This window comes from Dreissena polymorpha, chromosome 15 (genome assembly GCF_020536995.1).
Source record: "Dreissena polymorpha isolate Duluth1 chromosome 15, UMN_Dpol_1.0, whole genome shotgun sequence".
Taxonomy (NCBI): Eukaryota; Metazoa; Mollusca; class Bivalvia; order Myida; family Dreissenidae; genus Dreissena; species Dreissena polymorpha.
Genome location: NC_068369.1, coordinates 13,846,586 through 13,871,982, shown reverse-complemented (window position 1 = coordinate 13,871,982; position 25,397 = coordinate 13,846,586). Strand labels below are relative to the sequence as shown.

Sequence of the window (25,397 nt, the reverse complement as noted above, 5' to 3'; positions counted from 1 at the left end):
TGTTTCACTTGTCTGAAAGAGAGCATAAGTCAACAAGATAAAAGTTATGATATATGTCATTTCTATTTGTTTCTTAAGTTCAGCTTAAATAACTATATAACAAGCTTATGTCCATAGTTATTGTAATGCACATGTATTTGTTAATACACTTTTAAGCAATTGCGCCTCGTAGCCGCCTTGACCGTGACCTCATATGATACCCGACAAAATAGTAATATGATAATAATAATTAATTTCGGCAGTAGATTCGTCTTTCTTCTTATTCAAATTATTCTGTCGAATAAGAGTTTACTGGCCGACCGAACTGAACTCTTACAAAATACTTAGTGTCAAGCTAGTGTCAAATCTGTGCAAACGCTTCAGCCGCCATCGTTAGGTTTTAAATACAAAAGTTTGCAGTTTCAGTTATAACAGTTGTTCAGTTCGAGGCCAGTGTTTGACTATTTCTATCGAGTGTTTTTATATTTTTGGTGGCTTCTGGCAGTTGTTTTAATTTTATAGTTATTATTAATTTTTCTACTCCGTGGGTCAAACTTATTTTTTAACAATTTGTCTAAATATCTTCAAATTTGTATTCACTTATAATAACAATTTATTATCATTCACAGAAAGTGCTTATCACATGTATACTCAAGGGAAACAACTTTAACGGAGTGATTGATTAAATAAAAGAAGAATGTGTATCGTATCTACATCAAACACTAATATACTATTAAATCTAATTTATAATTGTTTAGTTGGCAATAATTTGAACGTAATTTCACAAATTTAGATTTTTCGTTGTGTTTACTGCCTTATTTATATAAAAGACCACCGGAAATTAAAATAAAAATATTTTTCAAAATTGTCATGCAAATAGGTTGCATATTATAAGAACAATTACGACCGGGATTGTTTTTATCTTTTTTTATATTTTTTTTATGTAAATCTTTATGTTCACTTTTTATAGGAAAAATGACAAAAAATGTTTTGTGGCCTGCTTGAATTTTGCGAACATCTCTAAATTTTGAGTTTGGTTCCCCTGCTTATGTTTTGTTTTTACGTAATGACCATTTATGCCAAGTATTGTGATTCCCGTTATGACGAACAAAAATAAAAATATATATTAAATGACTAACGTGCTCTACGTTGTCTTTTTTAATACATTAAAAGGTTGAGGGTATCAAACAATCACCGTCTGCTGAGAAAATAGGGGAAAGTCTAGAGCAGCTGGTTAATGTTACAAAACCTGCGAACGGATCATCTTACATCGGCGAACTTAACGCTATTACTGACATGTTAGAAACTTTAGCAAGCATCAGTAACGTCAATGAGGTTACGGATAAGCAAGCTAATGTAAGATATCACCCCATGTGATCAAAGTAGTTCATTTAATAATATATCATTTTCAAATAAAGTACTAGTTTATTATATCTTCCTACTTTTATATATATAAATAACCATTTATTTATGAATAATAAAGTGTTATAACTACCTGAACATTTTAAGATAAATATTAGATAAATATTTAATTCCTAAATGGCTAAAAGCAACCGCAATACGTATGCACAACATTAATTGTCGTTTCTGTGTTTATAGTCATTCTTTGCCGCAACCAGTAACTTAATTGACACTGATAACACCGACTCATGGCAATCAGATGGCAGCAACTTGGGAAACAACGGGTCTCTAGACGGAAATAAAGCGGTAAGATGCGTTACCTGAAAATATGTAAGCTGTTGTATCATTAGACAACTTGAACATATGTGATTTAACCGCAATCATCGTCATGCAACAGTCACCCGTTATTAAATAGTAAAACAAATAGTAAGTCTTATTATTACACTATATTGTTTTAACAGTAAATAGACAAGTTTGTAAGTGTATAACCCTTCGCGTTATGCAATACATTATTCGTTCAAAGTTCGCATAACGCGCCGTCTAGTGAATAGCTGTTTGAATTACCCTTTGATGTGACGTCTCTAACAAAGTTGCATTGTGCAGAAAACGTGGAGAGCGCTTTTCAACTATATCTAATCAATTCACATGTCCTTCTGTACGTCGAAATATGTATTAACATTTGGATTGCAATTGAATATTCATAGTAATTTGAATAGTATAGTTCACAATTATGTTTTCAAAACCAATAACAAAAATAACTTAAAGTTTTTTGGACATACATTCTACCGAATTGTGTTTATCCGATGAAACACCAAATGCATTTTTACATTTTATATTACATGTTCGATAGTGTTATATAGGGATTAATAATAATGGCACAAACAGGACAATTTTAACAAACAGACAGTTGGAGGACGTTTAAATATTGGAATTATTGTTTTTTATTGTTGTTTTCAGGAACTAAAAAGAGACAATATGAGAAATTATATCAATATACAATACAATTACAAGTTATGTTAATATTGATAAATCAAAACACTATTTGATAGGATTTGGTTGAGTATGGCTGATTGTCTGAAACGACACTAATCGCTAATTCATCGTTTTAAAATTCAACTTATAATAATGTAAACGTTGTCTTCATGTAAAATTCAGATGACTTTTGATTTTTTGCCTATACAAACATTCAATAAATATAATTAGTGAGTTTGTTTTATTATAAATAGTATCAATTGTTTTAGAATCGTATAAGACTGAATATAAAAATACAATAAATTATGCCTACATACAAATATCACTTTATTTTTTGCATTATATGCAATAAAATTATGTTTATGTAAAGGCTGTTTACAGTAAATTAATAAATAAATACACACACTCAGCTGTGCTTTGTTTGAAGTAGCGATTGCAATCAGAATAGTTCTCCCCGTTATTGTTTCTGCGTCTTATGAATCTAGCACGTAAACCCTGATTGAATAAGATAATTGTCTGTTCAAAACAATAGTGCAATACAATAATAAGGCATGGTATACTTTGTTCCTCCGATTAATTGTGAACCCAAAACATGCCTTGTATATTATGTTGTTTATTGGGTTATTATTTTCATAATACGATGTGGCCTTTTTTAATGTGATTGGTCATCGTTTTGCATCTGACACATGCATTTATGAGATAAGACATGTGAAATGAGAAATTTTGTCAAGAGGAAGATTTTGTATTAGATTTTATTATATGCTTTGAATCGATTTTTATTTTCATCAAAAGCATCATAATGCTACTATAAAAGAGAAAATACAAGTGGAGACATCCGAATTGATATTAAATAATAATTTAAATAATTTACCGCACAAATGTATACTTTCGAAGATAAGTTTATGTAAACAAAATACAGAACATTCGCATTTTCCGATCACATTTAACGAAAGCAGTTAGTGTTGTTTGATGTGCCAATATATCATCGAATTCTAGGGAGCAAACATTATCAGAGAATCATAATCTTGACAATTTTATTATTTATTAGACGCACTGTTAACACTTAGGTATTGTTTAAACGCCTACTTTGTCTTTGTTGTATGACTAAATTAAGCCCTAAGTATGTAATAACCTGAGTCTATTCACAGGCGAAAGGTCAATAAACATAGCATAATATATCAAAATACACCCTTACACACACAGTGACGAATCAAAATATAAGTTCATTGATGATTTTGACACAATAGAAGCTTAGTTTATATTCACACAATTTTATTTCCCCGATTTTCAGAAAATGATTTGTGCATGTGTCGCCATATCTTATGTCAATAATTGTTCCCAATAATTTACCTAAAAGCAAATAGTTGCACGTCCGTTATGGCTTCTACAATCCTGCAACGTGCTCTGATTTGGTGTGTCTCTTATGTCTCAGCATATGTTAAACAAGAGAAGACACATACCAAAGTATTAACCCAGCGAGTAAAAGTCATAAAATTATCACTTTCCTTTTAAAAATAAAACACGACAATTTGAACCTTATACATTTGTAAACTCGATGTAACTTCCGTAAAATTCATAACATTGGGTTTTCTACATTTCGCATGATTTTTAGTAGTTACAAACAACTATTCTTACATAAAGTTATTTAAAATTATTCACATTCTTTATAAGTCATAGTAACCTGCAATAATAAAGGACGTACAACTTAAACCAATTTATCTTTCTCAATTTTATTGAGACCTTTTTAATAATCGGCTACACGTTTGTTGCATCCTTTATGGTGATGCGGCTATGGTATAATAGTTTATATTATGTTATGTTAACATAATATATAAACAAAATTACTTTTGCAGAGTACGGGTAGTTTCGGTGCAATGAAAGTTGTAAATGTGGTTAACAAGTACACAGAAGTTTTATTGAGTTCCCTAGAAAACAAACATGAGAGCAGTAAAACTATACAATCGGATAATTTAGGTAACATTGTTTTTCCTTATAGTTATGAGCATTTGAAATAAGTTTACATGATTTTTGCAACGTTGTCGACGTGCTTGTGTTTACTTATTCTTACCATTTTCTAGTCGTACATGTCGAAAAAGTAAACGTAACAGCAGCCGATTTGAAATTTCCAGAAGAGCCGCTCGAAATTTCAAGTTCAATAATTCTGCCGAAATCTTCATTGAATGGTTGGTACAAAGTTATGTTGGTGTAACATTTTTTTCACATTTTGAAATAAATAATAGTTATTCAATCACATTAAGATCATATCTGCAGAGTGTTTAGATAAACATAAATAGCAATGTTTTAATCGTTGTGTTTGTATTATTATTATTACTGATGCTATTTATACTGTGAATCAATTTCTGCAGCTGAAGTTATATTACCTCTACTTTAAGTATTCTATTTTGTATTTCGTTTGTCTCCTAATTGACGATTTTTAATAATCCTATGCCTTTAAAAACTTACATTCTAGGATCAAAATCCATCTCAGCAGTTGTGTACAAAAGTTTGACAGGACTCGTATCATCAAAATTGAAAAATTACAGGTATGTAAAAAATTTTATTTTTTGTTGTTGTTGTTGAAGCTTTTATTCACAAATTCATATAAACATACACATACATACTATTTATGAACATATCATAAAAGTACCAATACAATATATACCACAATTGTATATAGCGTAACATGAACAAAGGTACAATTTGTTGTCATATTTGTGTATGCCTCATATTCATTTTTTGACAAAAAGGAGACAAAAGCAAGAAAAAAAGAAAAAGGTAAAGTTACCCACAGATAAAAAAACCTGGACAAAAAGAAAAAACAATTTTCGATGTACTCATCCTAACATTTGTTTACAGTGACAAATATATAGTTTAAGTATAAAGTCGTTAGTTGTGTATGCTAACAATTTCATTAACTACTGACCAGTTATGTAAAATGGTATTTTAAAAGCAAGCTAACTATTTAAACAAAAAGACAAAATGAGTGGATATCCATAATTTCTGGAACAACTAATGTAACTATGAAACATAAATACACTTCTTTTTGCGTTCTAGTGACACCACCATCAATTCAGAGGTTGTTACTGTAACCGTAGATAATTGGGAGAAGAATGCGGATTTTGTCGTAGACATAACACTGGAGTACGCTCAGGTACTAAGATACCTTACTGTCAAATAATTTATATTTGTGTTTTGAAGGTGTGTATGTATGTCCCAGAATAATTTTACAAAGGGTTTCCATTGTATTTCAGGACCTCCGTTCAGCCCCCATTTGTAGTTTTTGGAATGAAACCATGTATGTATTGCGCAACGCCGAAACGCCTTTGTCTAACACGCAAACAATATCACCAATCATGTACATTGTGAAGTTGATTTTAGCAACTATAAAATGGTTCAAATTGTTTCATGTTTCTTTTACATGTCTGTATGGACATTAAAATTAGATTTATGTTTTTGATACCATACCGCATATCACAAGCTTCCTTATTTGAAAATAAAAATAGTTTGTTGTATATAATGTTAACGATTTATTTGAAATATATCAATGCATATTTTTTTTCAACAAACATACTAGTTTTGCCTGGGACACCATCGGATGTCGGGTCCTTTCCTCCAACCATTCAAGCGCAACATGTCGTTGCACGCACCTTACGAACTTTGCAATCCTCATGAGCCCAGTTATTCAGGTATTAATTTGTCATGATGATATATTGTTTATTGTTTTCTTATTCTGCATACTTAATTGTAATACGACTAAAATATCAATTATTGTATTGCATCTCTCTTACAAACCGAATTTTCAATTTTCAGAGTAACGTTAATACTAAAGAGCTCGACATAATTTCTATAGTTGGCTGTTCGATATCGTTGGCCGGTTTGATGTTGACGGCTATTTGCCATGTATGTCTATGGAAGTAAGTTAAAGTAATTAGTTCGCCGAAAATCATTGAAACAATGCACATTTGTTCGCAATTGTTAGAAGTTAACTCATAGATTGAACCTAAACGCACATCACAGTATTTCTGATAACTTAAAATATTCATTTCAGGTATATAAGCAAACGGCGTGCTGCTGTCTTGTTGAACTTGTCTGTTGCTCTTATCATTTCTTACGTTATGTTTATCGGAGGCATCGACAAAACGGAAAACAAGGCAAGACTTCAAATAATTAAACTAGTGTTATCTCAGTTACTCTCTTGTTAGCGTACGAATTAATACTTTGTTATATAGTTAACAAATAATTATAGTAAACTCATTTTATCTCATTGTATGGTTTTCATGATGGTATTCTATGTCGATTATTTGTGTTAAATTTTCAGATATTATGTAAAGCGTTGGCGTCTCTATTGCATTACATCTACCTTGTTGTTTTCTCCCTTATGTTGGTGGAAGGTATCGACCTCGCCGTGTCTGTATTAAATGTCTTCAAAAATAGATTGAAACTAAAACGGATGCTGACCGCAGCTTGGGGTAAAATTCAATTAATTATATTATAACATACTATAAAACATTTGATGCTAAACGTAATATATTTTATTTTGTTTTATTTTGAATCATGAAATTAAGGCTAATGTAAATGCATCTTAAATTATTTTCTTTTTTTTATCTATATAAAAACACCAAGCAAATATAACATTTACTAAAAAAACATGTTTGACATCTATAAGCGTAAAACCTTATTTAATATATACAAAGTATTTCTTTATACCTTGCACGTGCAGTTGCCCCTGCTGTGATCGTCGGAATAACTCTAGGTGTTACCAAGACACAAGGTTATGGAAATGAGCAATCGTAAGTGGTCCTCAACATTGTGATCGTCAAATGGTGAATTTTCGTTCGGAATGTTACTAGTACTTTGAAAAGAAATATATACATATAAATTTATTTCATTGTGCACTTTAGCTGCTGGTTGACAATAAAAGGAGGTGTTATCTGGGCCTTTGTTGGACCAGCACTGCTTGTCATTTTGGTATGTTTTGTTCATTCACATTAAATATTCATAACATGTAATCGCTTATTTATCTCAATGGCTCAGGTACTATTCGCAAACAAAAATCTTGGTTTTTCCACTTCATGTTTTTGTTGTGTTGTAGGTAAACTGTGTCACCATTGTGATTGCGATAAGGACAACTCTTGGATTATATGCCATTGCCAGGAAGTCAACCGTTGAAAGATCAAAGTAACGCACTCTTGTATTTACACTTATATTTTTCGCAGTAACACATCTTCTACTTCACACTCTCTTCGAATCTAGCAGGCTACAATGCATGCTCAAGAATTAGCTTTGTCGACATTAGTAACGATGCATACAGTTATATGGAAATATCAATTAATCAATAAGTAAAACCTTTTGATAATTTAACAATTGCTCATTTTATCTGTAATAATATCATTACATCCACTCAATGAAGCATGTTCAAAACAAACATGATGAATTCATAAAAAGCAACAAAGTGTATCTGTTAACAAACAAGTGACAAAAGTCATTTCATGAACATGCACAGACAAATGTTCAGTTCATATAGATATATGAAGAAATACACGAATGCAGCCAAGCATTAAAACTTTTTTTGTGACAAAGATCTGATTAAAAGATGACAAATGTAAACCTAGCGTTACATGTACACTAGTCTTTTGTAATACAATAGCGGCAGTTTAATTAATTAGCATTTAAATGATAATTATTTTATTTTATTAAGAAAATGCATTTAAATTAAGTAGTTGCTTTTATACCATATTAAACATAAACACTATTACCCATCAAGGTCTGCAATACGGTGTTTATTAGTCCTACTGCCATTGATGGGGACAACTTGGGTTCTGGGCGTTTTCTATCTGGATGAAAGCATGGTCTGGGTGCAGTATGCATTCGCTGTCTGCAACAGTCTGCAGGTACTAAATGAAAATGATAATCATCAGCAATATGAAATATCGAGCTGTATGTAATCACGTTATTGGATCGAAATAAATTTAAAGATTTGTGTTTGTGCTGCCCCGGTATATTCGACATTACATTACATTATTAGAATATATAATTAGTCCGACACGTTGCATTTTTAAAGTTCATGTATGAAAATACTTTTTTAATGTACACAGATATTGCAAATTTTACTAGTAAAAATAATATTAAAAATCAACCTTATCTAATTTGATCGTTGTAAGAATGCTATTTGGAAGTAATATCGTTTTATGCTTCAATACTTGTGTGTTTGTATACGATTTTCAGACTAGTTAAATGAGTTATATTATACAAAGTGATATATTTATTGTAATTTGAAATTGATTTGCCTTATTTTTATAGGGTTTGGTGATTTTCTTGTTCAGGTGTGCCTTTGACAAAAAGGTAAATATTCACTTAAACGCTGAAATGATGCTATCGTTAATAAAATAATATCTATACAATTCCGTATAATTCTTTTGTTTTTCTGTTACTATAAGAAAGAGAATTTGCTAAATGTAACAAATAACAGTAAAGGTTTCAAATATTGTAGATTTGGAAGGCATATTACACAAAACAACAAAGGTTGTCGACCGCGAGTAGAAATGTCCTCAAATCTAGGAGCACATCAGTAACATCAGTAACATCGGTAAGACCACACATCATTTAATTTTATGACATTTTCAATGACGACGTTATATCAGCTTTAAAACACCAGCTTTAATTGTCATGCGCTGTATAAATAAAATGTTTATTCGCGATTGTATAGAGTAAAATAGAGTTAAACATACTTAGGTAAAGAGATTTAATAAATCTCAATACAAGCATATGCAATATGTCGCTTAAATATTCTATCGATTTACAAGATCAGTTGACATCACAATTGTATTAAAAGACTCCCCCATGAAGCTCTAGTACTTCAGGACTAGTGTGGGTGTCGTTTCATCTTGGTGCACATTCAAATTGATATTTGCGATTGCTATTCATTCGCTAATTGTGGATATCACATTTGGCGATGGATATGTAGTTTTATTATTAGCTGGATTTTTAATTGTTTGCATGTTTGTGCGAAAAGTTAGAACATTTTTGGCAGGTTGTTCGTGTAGGCAGCTGTGTATTTGAACACCAGCAGATACCATGTGTGCATCAAATGTAGTACTCTGAAACCAGCACGTTTCAAGGAGAGTAAGCATAAAATATGAAACACTTGAGACATATTGGCGATTTGGTGTTGAACACGAAAAGCAAGAAGGCGTGTCGATCAGGAACTTGGACAGTGGATGAAAATTCCTCAGTATATTAATCAACCCAACTTATTTTCTGCCAGTAAAAATGCGTTTAACTAATTAAGTATTTTCCTGAATGTCCGTATTTTGAAATGGTCTTATTTTTATTCAAGAATCGCATTGCTCGTTTTCTAGCTTGACTATTGACCGAAAAGTAAACAAACAACATCTGAAAACCCCTGTTTCTTATCCAAGCATTGACGTAATACTTCATACATGTGTTCGCGTTCATCATGTGAAGTCAATGACAAAGTTCCAAAACTCTGGCATGCACTTTTGAAGAATTATGCCGCTTTTTGTTTTAAGACATGTAAGGTTAACGTGTGTGTGCAACTACTACATGCGCCTCTATCTACTGCAAACATTGACATACAACTTTAACCATGTGGTCAGAGTCTTAATGAAATTTATTGACCGAACATTGCAACTGTGCATGCAACAAATGCATATTTATCTAACAACTATCAATATTCAATTGAAACGCCACACGTGTCTTTGGCATCTTAACGCGAGGTCACTGATCAAGGTTTCAACTTTGATCTTCAATTTTGCCCTTTTTTGTAGTTATACACTTCAAGTTAACGTTTGCGCCTAAAAACTCAAATGTGTTTTATATCTGCTTTATATTAAGTAAAATATATATATATATATATATATATATATATATATATATATATATATATATATATATATATATATATATATATAAATAAATATATATATATATATATATATATATATTTATATATTTATGTCTACTAGATCATTATATATGCTCGATAACTAAGGGTCACACCTCTGACCAGCAAATTAGGAGATTAAACAACCTTTCGAACTGTTTAAGTCTTTTGTTAACTTAAGAATTACTTTATCTTCATTACCAACTCTGATGGAATGTTATATATTGGAAGTCTTAATGGATATCCAGCATTAAGGGACGATGTCACTGTAGTTAAATAAAGATAATGCGTTTCCTTTAATAACTTCAGTTAGCATGGCGATATTTGATGAAATTTTTCATGTTGTAGCTGGCAAGCTGATCTAGTGTGCGATTGCCTTTGAGGCAAGTTGCATCAAGGTCACTGTTATTTTAAGGTCAAGGCCAATAACTTATGTTTGAATTGAGATATGTTAATGTAATTTTGTGTGAAGATAGCGTTTATGAAGAAGTAGCCGGTGAATTTTTCATTATGGGACCACTGGGCCTATGCTGCGGCATAAGTTTTAAAATTATTGTCATTATTCAACTGATTTGATAGTGTTCTCTTAAGTCTTCTTTTGTTAATGTGTACATAAAAATCATTTTAATATAGTAAATTCTTCTATAAAAGTACTTCTAATTTAAAATGATGCATGGAGTGTTCAGCGTAGAGACATTACTTTGTCGCTTGTCAACAACTCCCTCGGTAAGACGAGCACAGCGTCTCTCACCTGACACTCAACTCTCACTTCTGGATCCGGGATCTTAGCCTAACCACATCCTGGTTACCGCTTCTGCTGGCGGATGAAACGAAGTGAGGAAGCTGGCAAATTTCGTACGACTTACTACAAGGTCTTAAAGATTTGGTCCAAATCTACTTAAAGGACATGATGAGGGCAAAAAAGCAACATAATACGAAGGCAGATCGGTCGGATTTAAGAATCACAACGAATGAGCATTTCAATAAGAGCCTTGGGCGTGAATGCGACAAGAAGCTAAGGTATCGAAACAATAATTAACAAAGGGAAAACTCTCATTGACATGGCACCTAAGTACACTCAAAGCGTGACGCAACATCCACACACTGACGCACAATGGTCATCATCGGACAAGCCGTAGTCAGGTGCATAGACTTTGGAGAAATATCATCAGACGAAGGGCACAGGATATGTTTCAGCGGAGAAGATGCTTAACAACGGCACGTGATTGTTTTCATCGTTATGAAGGAACCAGTCAATATCATCATCAGTTGAACTCCTCTCTCCAGATGTCTCATCTCAATCCGTATACAGCAAACGTCACAACAAAACCAACATCAACGTCAGACAAAGCAGACCTGGAGATTGAACAGTTTAATGAAGAGGTCGAGCGCGTGATCGACATGGTCTCAAAAACGACTTCGTCATCGTTAAAGACGACTGGATTGCCAAGGTTGAACTAGACAGCTAACACGATTGGTCAGGGACAGTCGTAGATTTGGCATAGGATAAACTAACTACAGAAGGCAGAGACTTTTTGATTTCAGATGCAGTAAGTTCATTTTCCAACTAAAGAGGATTGAGACATCTTGTGTTCGCTATAAGCTACACAATTACCCCAGGAAACACGCTTCACCCACACAAACCGCCCAGAACAGTGACCTGACGCTCTCCATAAAGGCAAGTTCACGGCCGATGTCATAATGCCGACCAACGGATCAAGCCCAGCATAAATTAGGCGAATATAAAGTGTTTCCTGACGCATACATCAGCATTGACCATAACTAAGTGCTAACCACCAATACGCTAACTTAAAATAGCAAGTGCATCACCAAGAACAATAACATTAGATTTAACTTGGATGAATTGAAATATCCAGGGATACAGTCGAAACCCGACGGTCAGAACTCGCGGGGACCGACAAGAACAGTTCGAATCATCTAAAACTCCAGCCAAACAATTTCTAATATGATGTATTATGTATATGAGTCTACAACACATTCGCAGCTCCAGTGGAAACGGAATTCATACTGCCTAAACTCCGTACCACTTTCTGCTTATAAATTAATTAGAACCGAATATCTGATTAATAATGTTATTACTAAATATTTTAAAACGATCAAATATACATCAAACACATATCATAATATACAAGTTTATTAAATCAGCTTGTTATTAAGAAGTTTATTGGTACGTGTAAAAGCAGCAAAAAACATGCTTTATACACATCACAGGAATATTACAAAACACTATTTATTTATTCGTTGTAAGTGTTTGTAAGAATGATATGATGTCAGTGTGTGGTGTCGAACAATTGTCGTCGAGATACGAGATGGCTGCACGTTGACTTTGTCGATCTTTTGAGTCTTCGCTCTCTTCAAGAAATTTCAGTTTGATATTTATCGACACTATTGCAGGCATGTTTGCAGCCACGAACATTCTCGACTTCGCCTTCGAAAAAATAACCGGAAAAAAAACATCGACGTACTGCTGTCATCGGCCGGAGAAGTTCTTGCGAGACAGGGGACCAAGAGCAATAGATGGTTGATGGCTAAGACCATGGACCTGGCGACAAAAAATAACACTGAGGGTGGAGAGCGGTCTTAACACTAGGGCAGAAAACAAAGAAAGCGAACAGGAAAGTGTAGAAGAAGATGAAAGAATCCTATTTGAGTGGACTGGGGAACACTGTAATATTGACAAAGAGATGACCACATACAGCATACAGAAGGCTTACTCGATCCGCAAGAACCTAATAAAGACCAGTCAGCCTAAGGCCAGTGTCATAGCAGACGTTAACGTGAATCTCCTTACAGAGATTTTCGTAGTCCTTAATTTGTCTTCAGACCAATCCCAGACCAGAAGCCCGCAACAAAAGTCCGTCCATACTCCATGCAGAGGTGGAGGTAGCAGTGTCCAGTCTAAAGGAAGGGAAGTGGATAACTTACATTCCCTCATGAGCTGATTGAAACGGAGGAGAGGCAAGACTGCAGCAACGATTGCACTATTTTATACAATCTGGTAGGAAAAGAATTCGCCCAAGAAGTGGATCCAGTCTCTGTTATCCCACTACCGAAAAACCCATCAATCTATGACAGTAATACCGCAAAATCAGCCTAATCAGCCATCCCAGCAAAATCGTATATTCCACCGATTGAGAAGATTAAGGTCGATAAACAACTTGCGAAATAGCAGGCTGAATTAAGAGATGGGCAGATCACAGAGGAATCGATCTTCAACTACAAAGTCAACATGGAGAAACACCTGCAACATCAACGTGACATTCTCAACAACTTTAGCGACTTTACGAAAGATTTTGACCACCTGCAGCAAGAAATCTACTGAAGTGCCTGCAGCGCACAACTTCTCAAACGACATATTAGTGACTTCCTTAGGATGTAAGTGGGCTCCGTCGGTGATGTCCTCTATCCCCGTCTTGTTTAACTTTTTAATTGAGAAGATAATGCAGGAGACCATCCAAGACCACCACACTCACATATCCATCGTTGGTAGACAAATCTCTCTCTAGCGATTTGCTGATGCCATTGACCGCATGCGTGTCACCACCAGCGGTGAACTTTAAGACATCACCAACATAATCTCTGAAAGAGCAGGAGGATACGGGATTGAGTCAAGCACGGAAAAGTCGAAGACCATAGTAAGGCTCACGGACAACACAAGTGCCGACATTACCATGAAAGGCGAAAAGCTCGAAGAGGTTACCAACTTCAAGTACCTTGGAGCAACGCTGTCCAAGGACCAGTACCCATGAGGTCCAAATAGAAATGACGATTGCAGTGATGGTGGGACATAGGTTGTGAAAAAGCAGCTCCATCAGCTTTCCAACCTAGTACAGGCTCTACTAGTCCATCAAAGTCTTCATTCTACTTTACGGCTGCGCGACATTGGCGCTTCAGGCCGACACAGGATTTTGGACATAATTATCTTCGACGACCCCCGCTTATTTCATGGAGCACAATACCAACGAGTACGTCCGGAACATGACAGCAACACTTTTTGGTCCACAACAGCCCCTTCTGGCGACCGTCAAACGATTAAAACCTTCTTGGTGTGGACACATCCCCAGGCAAGCTTCACTTCAATACTTGGCTCCATGGCACGCTAGAGTGAGGTCGCCGTTGGAGCCGTAAGAAAACAAGCTGGATAAAAAATGTGACTCTTTCACATATCAGTATGCGATTGTATTTGAAGGAGCTTAATGGGGGTGCTTGTAATTATGTGTTTAGTTTTTGTATAACATCATGTATACGCGACTATTTTTTCATACACGATGTAGTTACTACGGTCATAGGCTAAGATTCTAAGGAAATCGTTGGCTGTTCAACACAAACGGTGTTTAACATTGCGTTTGGGAGGTAATTATATTTGATTTATACATTTATGTCAATACAAAAACACTTATATACGCATTTTCATGTTCGATGCCGTAATGAAATACTTAATGTAATAAATCTCGGCAGTGATTTACTGACGTTTGCTTTTAAAATTACATGATGACATAACATGTAGTTGGCTGGGGTTGGAAGAATTATACTTAATATAACCCCAGGGTCCCGTATATGTTTGTCTGTTAGGTCGTGAGCTGATCCTTGTCTAGTTGTAACATTCTTGAGCCAGCGCACATGGGTAATAGTTTCGATACCATGCTCAACCCTAACTTATTAACTCGTCTTTCGCAGGTAATTAAATTTTTGAACCGACATGCAATCTCACAGTTGATTCAGACCGGGCACTACAACGGAATACGGGTAGTTTCATCTCTAGAACAGAACGTTTTCTTATCTGGAAACTTCCTCGTAACGCTTCTATCTTTATGATGCGATTGAAATATGGGAACATGAATCGATAACAATCTACTACACACACGTATGTACGGTGACGCGAGACTAAGGGTATCACGTTTAAACGTTTAAACGATGGCGTTTCGTGTTTTGCTCAAAAACGTTTACAAAAACAGTAAACGTTTAAGCGACAGTCAATGTCAACAGAATCCATTTTAGTTCATTACATAACGATGTTGCAAAACTCATTTAAAGCTGCTGAAAAAGACTCGTATTTGTATCACGTGTGCCAGATTGCCCTTATTCACAGTACCGTAGACATAACAATACACCTGTACGACCTAGACGTCTTGAATATTTAACCCGCATCGGCACGAAGCAGGCCCGAAGCCAGGGTTTTGAAAAGGGGGGTGCGAATTTTTGCCATCGACGATTGTTATTGAGCAACGAAGTGGCAAAGGGAGTATGTGCGAGAGGGGATGTTCCTCCTGCAATCGATGGCTTTGGAGGTCCTCCCCCTAGAGAATTTTGAACATGAAACGTAAACTCCTGCATTCTGGTCACTTTTAACTGTATTAAGAGACTGAAGTTATAGAGCATTTTTATATGAAATTTCACTTTCATTGACCATACTCAGTTACTGATCGACATGAATATGATATAACATACATGTATTCCCCTAAACGTTTTTCAATAACCACCTTTTTCGATCAGTCAAGGTTATACATCATTTTATACGGTGTTTAACGCGACCCTAGTATGCGCGCACACACTTTGTTTCCATATGTAACAACACATTTATAGAATGTAAAATCAACAATAACAAGGGTATAAAATATCAAAACACTCTAGCTTTGCTCTAAACATGCTTATAGTGTATTTGTTCAACAAACACTGATTAACAAAACGGGGTCTTCTCTTATGTGCATCAATACTAAAAAGAAATCAAAATGGTTTAACTGGTTACTTTATTTATCTTTTAACTATTTTTAACAAATTAGCTAACTTTTTCTAAACAAATTTCAGAAACATATAACGCTTTAGGCATCATTTAGACCCTTTTACCAAAAACTATTGGCCCTATGGTATCAAAGTCCTTAACTATGTATACCAGGATGTTGAAGCAAAAAGATGAACTTATTTGCCCATTATATGCTCAAGGTCCGTCACAGTTGATGAACATTAAACGTTTACGTCCATCTGATCATATGTTATAACGTTTTAAATTCATTATAACAACTGTTTAAGAATAGGACATTCCTAGTGTCAAGTTTATCATAATTAAAACATTGTGGAAAGTTATGTATGTGGAGCAGAACAGATGCCATTAAGTGTTGGTAAACTACAAAAAAGCTACATTGCTCTGTAACAATGATTTGTTTTCTTGTCATTCAACAAAAAAAATTATCATAACTTGAGCATAGCTGATATTTTTTTGCTGGAAAACCCTTTAGGGGAGCCGAAAATTGTTGTACGGGGATATAACAAAAAGACAACTCAGTTTGTCGAATGCTGTGAACAATGTGTTCTTGTTATAAATCGTGGTATTAATGCAAAGTTATTAGCCAGTGGCTCATAAGTCTTCGGCAATAGTCGAAGGGTGTCCTTTTATTTCCGCCATTTTTTGAAGCTGACATAACATTCCGTTAATTATCATCTAAAATTTATTTTCTTTTTTAAAGATTATATATTTATTTAAGTTAATCAAATTATTTTTCCAGCCATTTAGATAATTGTCGAAAAAGGTTATTGGACTGGGATTTCAACTCGCAATAAGTAGGCTTCAACATTTTGTTATGGTTTCTATTACAGTTATAGACATTAATAGCGATGACAAAAGTTACAAAACAATCATTTAGTATCAAATTATCTATAAATAAGTATCGATTTTATACGGATTAGATTGCCAGGTTCATAATTTTGCACTATACAGAAAACAAATATCTATTTGTAAGAAAATTCAGATTCAAATTTGCGGGGACCGGCTTCTTAGATCTTTTCAAATGTTGCTGTCACAACTTCTGTTGATTTCAACTATTCTACGGTTAAAACTTGTAAATAAAAATCACGCGCTATCTTGGAAATGACATGATCGAGAAATATTATGACCTGTCGGTTGCATATTGAATACAACATTATTTTAACGCTTAAATACGAAGACTCACTGGGATCCTGGAAAAAATTAATAACCGTTTTGGCGTCCAATAAAGTTGGGTGCAACTTATAGTACACTTTTTTACTCGTCCAAAAAGATTGGGTGCGAACGCACCCAACGCACCACCCCTGGCTACGGGTATGCGAAGTGCTCGGGAAAGGTTTCCCGCTATTTCTTGCATGATCATGCCCCTAATCGTCTTCAACATTCAACGCGCGTCGGCATGAAGTGCATGGGGATAATTTCCCGCCGTTTATTCATCGGCATCCATTTTTAATTTAATGAACAAATACTCGTTTTGATGTACATCTTGTTAAGTAAAACCAAAAAAAAAATTAACACCGGTGTTCTCTTATTGAAGAAATGTGGGTTAAATATAAATTCATCTTTGTTACAAAATATAACGACATGTAAGAAGAAAACGCGTAACCCAATGGTTAGACAACGACGAGAACAGTTGGTTTTAATATGACGTCATTTTGCGAATGGGTTATGAACTAAATATAACTTCCGGAAATAATCACTACTTTCAGTTTGGAAATGTGATGGCACTGATGCTTTTAAAACGGACGTATGGATACCGTTTAAACGGTATCGTTTCGTTTATTTCATTTCGTTTAAACGTTTAGAACAATCTGTAAACGTGATACCCTTACGCGAGACACGTGTGCATGTTTGTATTTATAACGTTACTTTAGTAATTTATTCTTAAAAAGTCGTGCAAACGATTTATTTAGTCGTAGGATCAAGTGAATTACTCGTGGGTACAACTGAGTAACGCGCAGAAACGATAACGTTTCTCGAACGACTATGTTACTGGTGGGAAAGAGATAATAAACTTGTGGTTAGTACAAAATCCACTAATACGAAAGCGCACAATTTGAAAGGCATTACAGGCGCAAATCTGTCCGCTTGATATCGTCCACAAGTATGTTAGCCTCCCTTGTAGCAGCCAGTTTGTTTGTGTTTTTATGTTGCTAGAGCGAGTTACTTATCTCATTCCAGCGTTTACCTTCCTACCAACTATCGCTAGCAATGACGTGCCCTCATGTACTTGTTCGTTCCCAGTACTTACTTTCTTTCCAAGACCTACTTATTGGGTCCCAAGACTTTCGAAAACGTTTCTACGAGTCATGGGAACAATTGCAACATATAGTGTAAATAAACTCATTAACTGGTTGCCATCGATGATGAGGCGTAACATTTATAGTACTGTTAATACAGTATGCAACTCAAACAGCATCAATATGCGACCTGACTTTAAAAAGTAGTCGCATACTTCTGTTGTTCGATTAGTTGTAAGAGCTGAGGCCTTCTGAACATAAAACAGAATCATGAAATCAGCGATGACTGCAATAAATTAATAGATGCATGTAATTTAATTAAGATACCGTAAATGTAACTTCTAATTAGAGCTTGTACTCTTTGGTAAGGAATAATTTCAGTTAACAAATGTGGCTTTAGTTTCGGAATAATTTCAGTTCAAAGATATCACCTTTAGCACTTAGAGTTTGGCGTATGCAATTGAAAATAAAGCATTTGACCCAAAGCAGTTTGGAACAAAATGTTACCATGCTACAAAACATAACAATTGACATATCAAAAATTATCTTCAAAATAGATTGATCGATATACATAAACTAAGTTAATAAAATGTGTTTTCAATACCGCTGTATATTGATCAAGATAACTGTTTCCAAATATTAAAGAAAAGTTTACACTAAATAACCTGACTTTGCTTGGAGATAATGTGCTTAAATGCTGACGTTTAGGGTGTAGCTTGCATATATGCAGAATGGGCTAGTGGAATGCATAAGACGCCTACAGGTCAATGTGATGGTCACTGTTATTTTATATAGAAAAACAGTTTCCTATCATAAAGGAGGTTTGATGAAGGTTTTGCGTTGCAAAATTATGGGATGCATAAGACGCGTACAGGTCAATGTGATGGTCACTGTTATTTTAAATAGAAAAACAGTTTCCCATCATAAAGGAGGTTTGATGAAGCTTTTGCGTTGCAAAATTATGAGAAGATATTTTATATACAGACCTTGCTTGCTTTTGCATATTATTTAAATTACAATTAATTAAATAACCTAAGCACACGTAACCTACCTTAATTTATTGCAATGTTGCTTCAAGAGAATAATAGTTAAATGAACACTGTTTATGTTAATGTCACAAGTGTAAAAAATTGGACTTAAAATGCACATTCTGACTAAGATTACATCTTTTGTGCATTTTCGGCAACCATACTTTCCTGAATATAGGCATAAGACATTATAAGGTGTAAGGTAACCTCTACTTAAGTAACCACATACAACATTTCACATAATATTTACAGATAAGCTTCAACATAATTATATAACAGTGTTAAATCATCATACATGGATATACAGTAGTTTAGAAAAATCACAATCAACGATTTTTGTTACTCAAAAGATTTTTAAATAAATAAAACGGAATGTTTAGTATTTGTCAGAAATGTTTTTGTTTCAATTCTGCTTTTTCATTGTTTTGTTTTTTGGCCTGGGGCGAAGCCCTAAGGCCATAGTAATGATACAAATTTCTGAGACAGTCAGAATTGGCTGGCTGCCAAAACATTTACGAATGAATGAATTCCCAAAAGTCCGATTTACCACTTGGCGGTCGTTCATTTGCAATCAAAGAAGAGGGACCTATACAAACAAATAGGTCCCTGCAAAGAAGTTTTTCGCAGATCTCAATAACCCGCATTGTAAATACAGAACATCACAATATAACATGACAGTGTCATAAAACGTGTAAAAAAATATTATTGAAGCAAAATTGCTAAGCATTGGGTACGACATAGTTTTTATTATTGTGTGCATATTCATGCGAGAATCCTCACTTGACGGCCTATGCCGAAAATATACGAGTGTCTACGGAGACAGTAAGAAGAATATTTTCTGATACATTTTTTTAAGGTATAAGCACTCGAATGAACTTCATGCAATATCGCCTTCTTTCGTTCATATCCGTCACTCCGAACGTTATCCGGGAATGTGCGGAAAACTACGAATATTCTATAAATACGCTATGAAATACTAAATGTAGGACCCGCAAGCTAAATAAAATGACAACAAATATGGCCGACATTGTACCTGACAGATTGGGTCGTTTGAAGAAAAAGCAATTTTCTATATTGAAAGAGAAAGATTAATAAAAGTGTTATTATTGTTCATATTAATGTGACTGGAGTTAATGATAAGCGTCAACTAATGCATGGCAGTGTTGATATTTATGAAAAAAACGATTTCTGAAATACGAATGTCAAACGCTTGAAAATTTTGACCACTGTGAAGAATAACGTTAGAACCCGTGTCACTTACAAAATTTAATATTGTTGGTAAGCAGTAAAAGGGGATAAAGTGGATTTATGCTTGTGTGATGACTGTAGCCATGTGAACGGGTTATCGTACGGCAAAACCCATCACGTAAAGAAGAGTCTTCAACTTTTCAAGAAAGGAATGCCTTGTTTTGCTATCAACACAAAGCTCGAAACAGGAAGGTACATGGATAATGCAATATTATTTTCAAGTATAACAATTTCGTTATTCATAATTGGAGTAAAGTAGATTTTGTAGGAAAAGTGCACCCTGTCAGTAATTTTACCACATATCAGGCTCATATTTGCTTTCATTTTGAAAAAGAAAATATGCCATGTAAGGAAAAAGTTGTGTTGTAAATGCATGGAAATCAAGGACAGCATATTTAAATTGTATGACCTAGTAATGATGTTTTCCTCAAACAAACAACAAAAAAGTATATTATGTCCCAAATACTAAAATTACTATTCTGAAAATTATATGCCAATGACGGTTGTGACCCCTTATGTACCAGTCCCTTTATGTACCAGTCCTTTTATGTACCACTTTGAGACTTTATGTACCACCTATATATTATGTAAGTGTTGTCCATTCATTCATAGCAGTATGAATGGGCATTCATTACCTGTGCAAACACAAGTGTTGATTGAGTCAAATTTGAGTTAATCAAATATTGTCTACTAAAACATTGCAATTCATTGTACTGAATCATTTATTTCTTGCTATCAGAAAAGTTTTAACAATTTGGAAAAAAGTTCAATAAAACGGAGTAACTTAGTTACTCAGTTCTTACTAAGTAAAATATTGCTTAATTATATCATGTTATATCTATTTTAATATTGCAATTCATAAAATAATGTTAAGAACCAAAAATTTGAATCTAATTTTTAATAAAAAATGTAGCAAATAAAAAAATGTGAATTATGATTTTGCATATTGAATATCACCAGCATATATACACACTTTAACAATTGAGCAACAACACTTACCTTAGTTACTTGATAACCCGTGAAAACTTTCTCTTTATCCTCCCTTTGATTTTTTCTTTGAATGAACGTGATAATTTTATAATTACATAGGTACCTTATAACTTTATTTATACCACAAATAGACATCCTTTGAAGACACCACCAGTTAATTTTTTGTAAACATGATTAAAGAAGGAAATTTTTTGATTGTTCACAGTTTGAAAATTAAAGTCATTCTCTAAACATGATTAAAGAAGGAAATACTTTGATTTTTTACAGTTTGAAAATGAAGGTCATTCTCTCTTCTCTTCAAAGTATCACATTTCAATTATACAATAGGAAATACAAACATTTTAGTTAGACTTAGTCAGGATAAGATAGTGACAAATGGATTTTTATAATTTACTTCAATTTAAGGTAAGAATATGAATCATTTATTACTACTGTGGCTAATAAATTATACTAAGACAGTAACTGACACACAAGTTGGCATAAAATATAATCTATGGCAATATATTAGTCTAAATTCATAAATAATATGTCACAAAATACATTTCATTTATAACACACATTCATATTAAATCATATATTATTTATCTCAATATATTATATATATGGTACATAAAGGGTTAGATAGTGGCACATAAAGGGGTGGTACATAAGAGGACTGGTACATAAAGGGTGACATTCGTCAATGACTGCTACTTTTGTGATCACCTAAATTATGTATTATGGTTATCCAAATTAAAATGCTGCATATTTATTATCTTTTCAGCAATGATCAACAACATTGGTGGTCCAGGAACGGTTAATTACTTTTTGTCAACACTGTATGTTCCAATGATCAATTGAACTTAAAGAAAATGGAAATACATGCGGAAAGGACCATTCATCAAGTTTCAACTATCTCCTTTATAGCAGACAGGCTTATAAGATGGACACGAAGTAGGTATTTCACTGATTTATGTGATTGTTAATGTAGAACCAATGTTTTAAGTAATAAATAAAATGTAACGTTAATAGTCAGTTTCATATCCAGTAGGGATAATACATGTATTTGGTATTTACATTTGAATTAAAAATGTATATTTGTGGTGTTTACACTTACTTATTAATCCAGTTTTAAAGGGTGTATCATATAAAATACTAGTAATAACATGCTATGTCGTGAATGTCTGAATAAATAAAAACGATGACGCATATCATAATGGATTATGTCACACTTCTCATGAAACACTAATGTCAGTTCTTACTCCTATACAAGTGCTTGTGTATTTGACATCTGTATATGATTGTTTTGTTAAATAACATGAAGAAAAATGTTGTCAATTTATAGAAACAACTTTGAGAAGGCCTATTGAAGCCAAATAAATAAGAAAAGACCAAATATTTTTATTTTAATAAATACAAATGGTAAAAAATAATTCATACACAATTTGCAATTATGCATAATTTTCTTCGACTGAAACTTATTGAAGTTCTTATGAACCTGTCTGAATATAACTACATGTACTAGTCAAATATCAACTTCAAAATAACAATGGTGATATCTTTTCAGTGATACATTGTATGCTGATTACCTGTGCAGGAGGAAAAAATGAAACCAGACAGATTATGGACTCAAATTCAACCCAGAAAAAAGCTAGGAACTTGCAGTGACTGAGTGTTCTTGTTTACAGTCATGTGTTCAATGCTGCAACAACATAAATATTATAGCTGGCTCTGGACTCAACCTTATGCATCTTAAAATGATCTTTGAACGCGATGGTCTCAAGAACATTATCATAATGAATAACTCTGACGGTCAGCCCAGGGTCACCAATGCCAAGCGTCTTTTGGAGACACTTATTCCAACCTGTCGAAGTTCTTCAAAGAACTACCATGACAATCATGTATTTGTTTTGTTTGTCATAATAAGTTTAATGTTAAATATCACTAGTATCACTAGTCATTGATAAATTGATAAATCTATTTTCCTTTAAACGTGTTTGATTGAATGATAAAATGTGCCTCGTTACTTAATTATTAATGTTCTCATTTCCCTGTAACATTTTCAAGTCTTATTTATAGAAGAACGCATTTCACGTGCAATTTCAAACTAGGTTAGCAAATCTTACTGCACTGAGTAGGTTCCATCTCACACATGATATATGAGATGTATGTATGTTTATATGTTTATGAGTTTATTATAGTCTTTTCCTCTTTTTATCTATTTATAATTTTTGAACATTTAGCTCATCTTTATGCTCACATATAAGGATCTCAAATTCAGTATGGCGGTTCTGGAAAAGGGGGGTAACCTTGATTGTAAAGCGGGAACTTTTCATTTTCACTGGTGACCCCCATTTTTAGCTCGACTACTATATATGAAATATATATAGTGGAGCTATCCTACTCACCCCGGCGTGAGCGTGCAAATGTTAAAGTTTGCGTACAACCCCAAATATTGTCTATGTGCCTTGACATATTGCTTAAATATTTTGCATACTTCTTTACCACCATGACCCCAACCTATAAACAAGAGCAGACAACTGTATCAAGCATTTTGTAAGAATTATGGTCCTTTGTTCACTTAGAATATGCATATTACCCTTGTCAAAAAAGTGGAAAAACCCCGGTTTTAATCCGTGTTAAAACCGTGTTAAACCCTGCGGTATTGGCACCGGGTTAAAGCGTGTCTTTTAAACACACTTTTTGCTTAAAGACTTGTTTTTTTTGTAGGTAAAACCTGGATTTCACTCCCATAAACCAACACGCTTATACCTTCTTATACCTTCTTATACCAACTTAAACCAACTAAAACTAACGTAAACCAACTTAAGTGGGTTAAAAGTGAGTGTGTTTTCCTTCTTTATGTTGGCTTTTAACCCGCTTCTACACATCAAGTCGGTTTTTCCTGTTCTTAAGCGAGTTAAAAGTGGGTTTTTGTTTGAGCGTTAAGTGAGCTAAATGTGTGCTTTTCACGGACTAAAGGCAGTTTAAACTTACTTGAAAACCGTCTAATACCAACTTAAACCAACTTAAGTTGGTTAAAGTGAGTGTGTTTTCCTTCTTTATGTTGGCTTTTAAACCCGCTTCTTCATATCAAGTCGGTTTTTCCTGTTCTTAAGCGAGTTAAAAGTGGGTTTTTGTTTGAGTGTTAAGTTAGCTAAATGTGTGCTTTTCTCAGATTAAACGCAGTTAAAACACGCTTTAAAACCGCGTTTTTCCAACTTAAGTTGGTTAAAAGTAAGTGTGTTTTCCTTCTTTATGTTGGCAATTACACCCGCTTCTACACATCAAGTCGGTTTTTCCTCTCCTTAAGCGAGTTAAAAGTGGGTTTTTGTTTGAGCATTACGTGAGCTAAATGTGTGCTTTTCACAGATTAAACGCAGTTAAAACTAGCTTTAAAACCTGTTAAATGCTCAGTAAAAACCCACTTTTCACCCACTTGAAAACTGAAAAACTTTTTTATGATAAGAACAAAAATATCATAAATTAAATTCTATTTACTTTTTTAAACGATAAAACATACAATTTTACATATATATCCATATACACAGCATGATAAAACTATTTTAACAGACATGGCATTGTTATAATAAAATATAATAGTGTTATAACATAACATTGAACACAAAGAAAGAACTGAATAAAAAAGTAAGATTGTATGGAATAAATACAAACAAGAGATGTGTTTGTCAGAAACACAATGCCCCCTACTGCGCCGCTTTGAAATAAAATTTCTATTTATCATTTGGCAGGTGTAGAAATTATCTCTCTTTAAAGCTTATTACTTCCACTGGATTTTGACCTCTGACCTTGAATGATGACCTTGACCTTGCACCACTCAAAATGTGCAGCTCAATGAGATACACATGCATGCTAAA

At 33.9% G+C, this 25,397-nt stretch overlaps 1 protein-coding gene across 4 annotated transcripts in view; it reads left to right on the top strand.

Annotated features, from left to right (window-relative positions):
• LOC127859504 (adhesion G protein-coupled receptor L1-like) overlaps nucleotides 1-25,397 on the top strand; it is a 53,098-nt gene that overhangs the window by 16,356 nt on the left and 11,345 nt on the right. For 2 of the 4 annotated variants that reach the window (XM_052396993.1, XM_052396996.1), the window contains 17 exons: nucleotides 1,153-1,335; nucleotides 1,579-1,686; nucleotides 4,206-4,326; nucleotides 4,431-4,535; nucleotides 4,823-4,895; nucleotides 5,407-5,503; nucleotides 5,604-5,647; nucleotides 5,927-6,038; nucleotides 6,163-6,266; nucleotides 6,401-6,503; nucleotides 6,671-6,821; nucleotides 7,073-7,142; nucleotides 7,254-7,320; nucleotides 7,445-7,530; nucleotides 8,117-8,243; nucleotides 8,653-8,694; nucleotides 8,843-8,938. In XM_052396993.1, coding sequence (XP_052252953.1) covers nucleotides 1,153-1,335; nucleotides 1,579-1,686; nucleotides 4,206-4,326; nucleotides 4,431-4,535; nucleotides 4,823-4,895; nucleotides 5,407-5,503; nucleotides 5,604-5,647; nucleotides 5,927-6,038; nucleotides 6,163-6,266; nucleotides 6,401-6,503; nucleotides 6,671-6,821; nucleotides 7,073-7,142; nucleotides 7,254-7,320; nucleotides 7,445-7,530; nucleotides 8,117-8,243; nucleotides 8,653-8,694; nucleotides 8,843-8,938 — 1,689 coding nt within the window. Of the gene's footprint in view, nucleotides 1-1,152; nucleotides 1,336-1,578; nucleotides 1,687-4,205; nucleotides 4,327-4,430; nucleotides 4,536-4,822; nucleotides 4,896-5,406; nucleotides 5,504-5,603; nucleotides 5,648-5,926; nucleotides 6,039-6,162; nucleotides 6,267-6,400; nucleotides 6,504-6,670; nucleotides 6,822-7,072; nucleotides 7,143-7,253; nucleotides 7,321-7,444; nucleotides 7,531-8,116; nucleotides 8,244-8,652; nucleotides 8,695-8,842; nucleotides 8,939-9,382; nucleotides 10,172-25,397 lie in introns of those variants that run through there. The other 2 variants (XM_052396995.1, XM_052396994.1) reach the window with 2 other exon arrangements.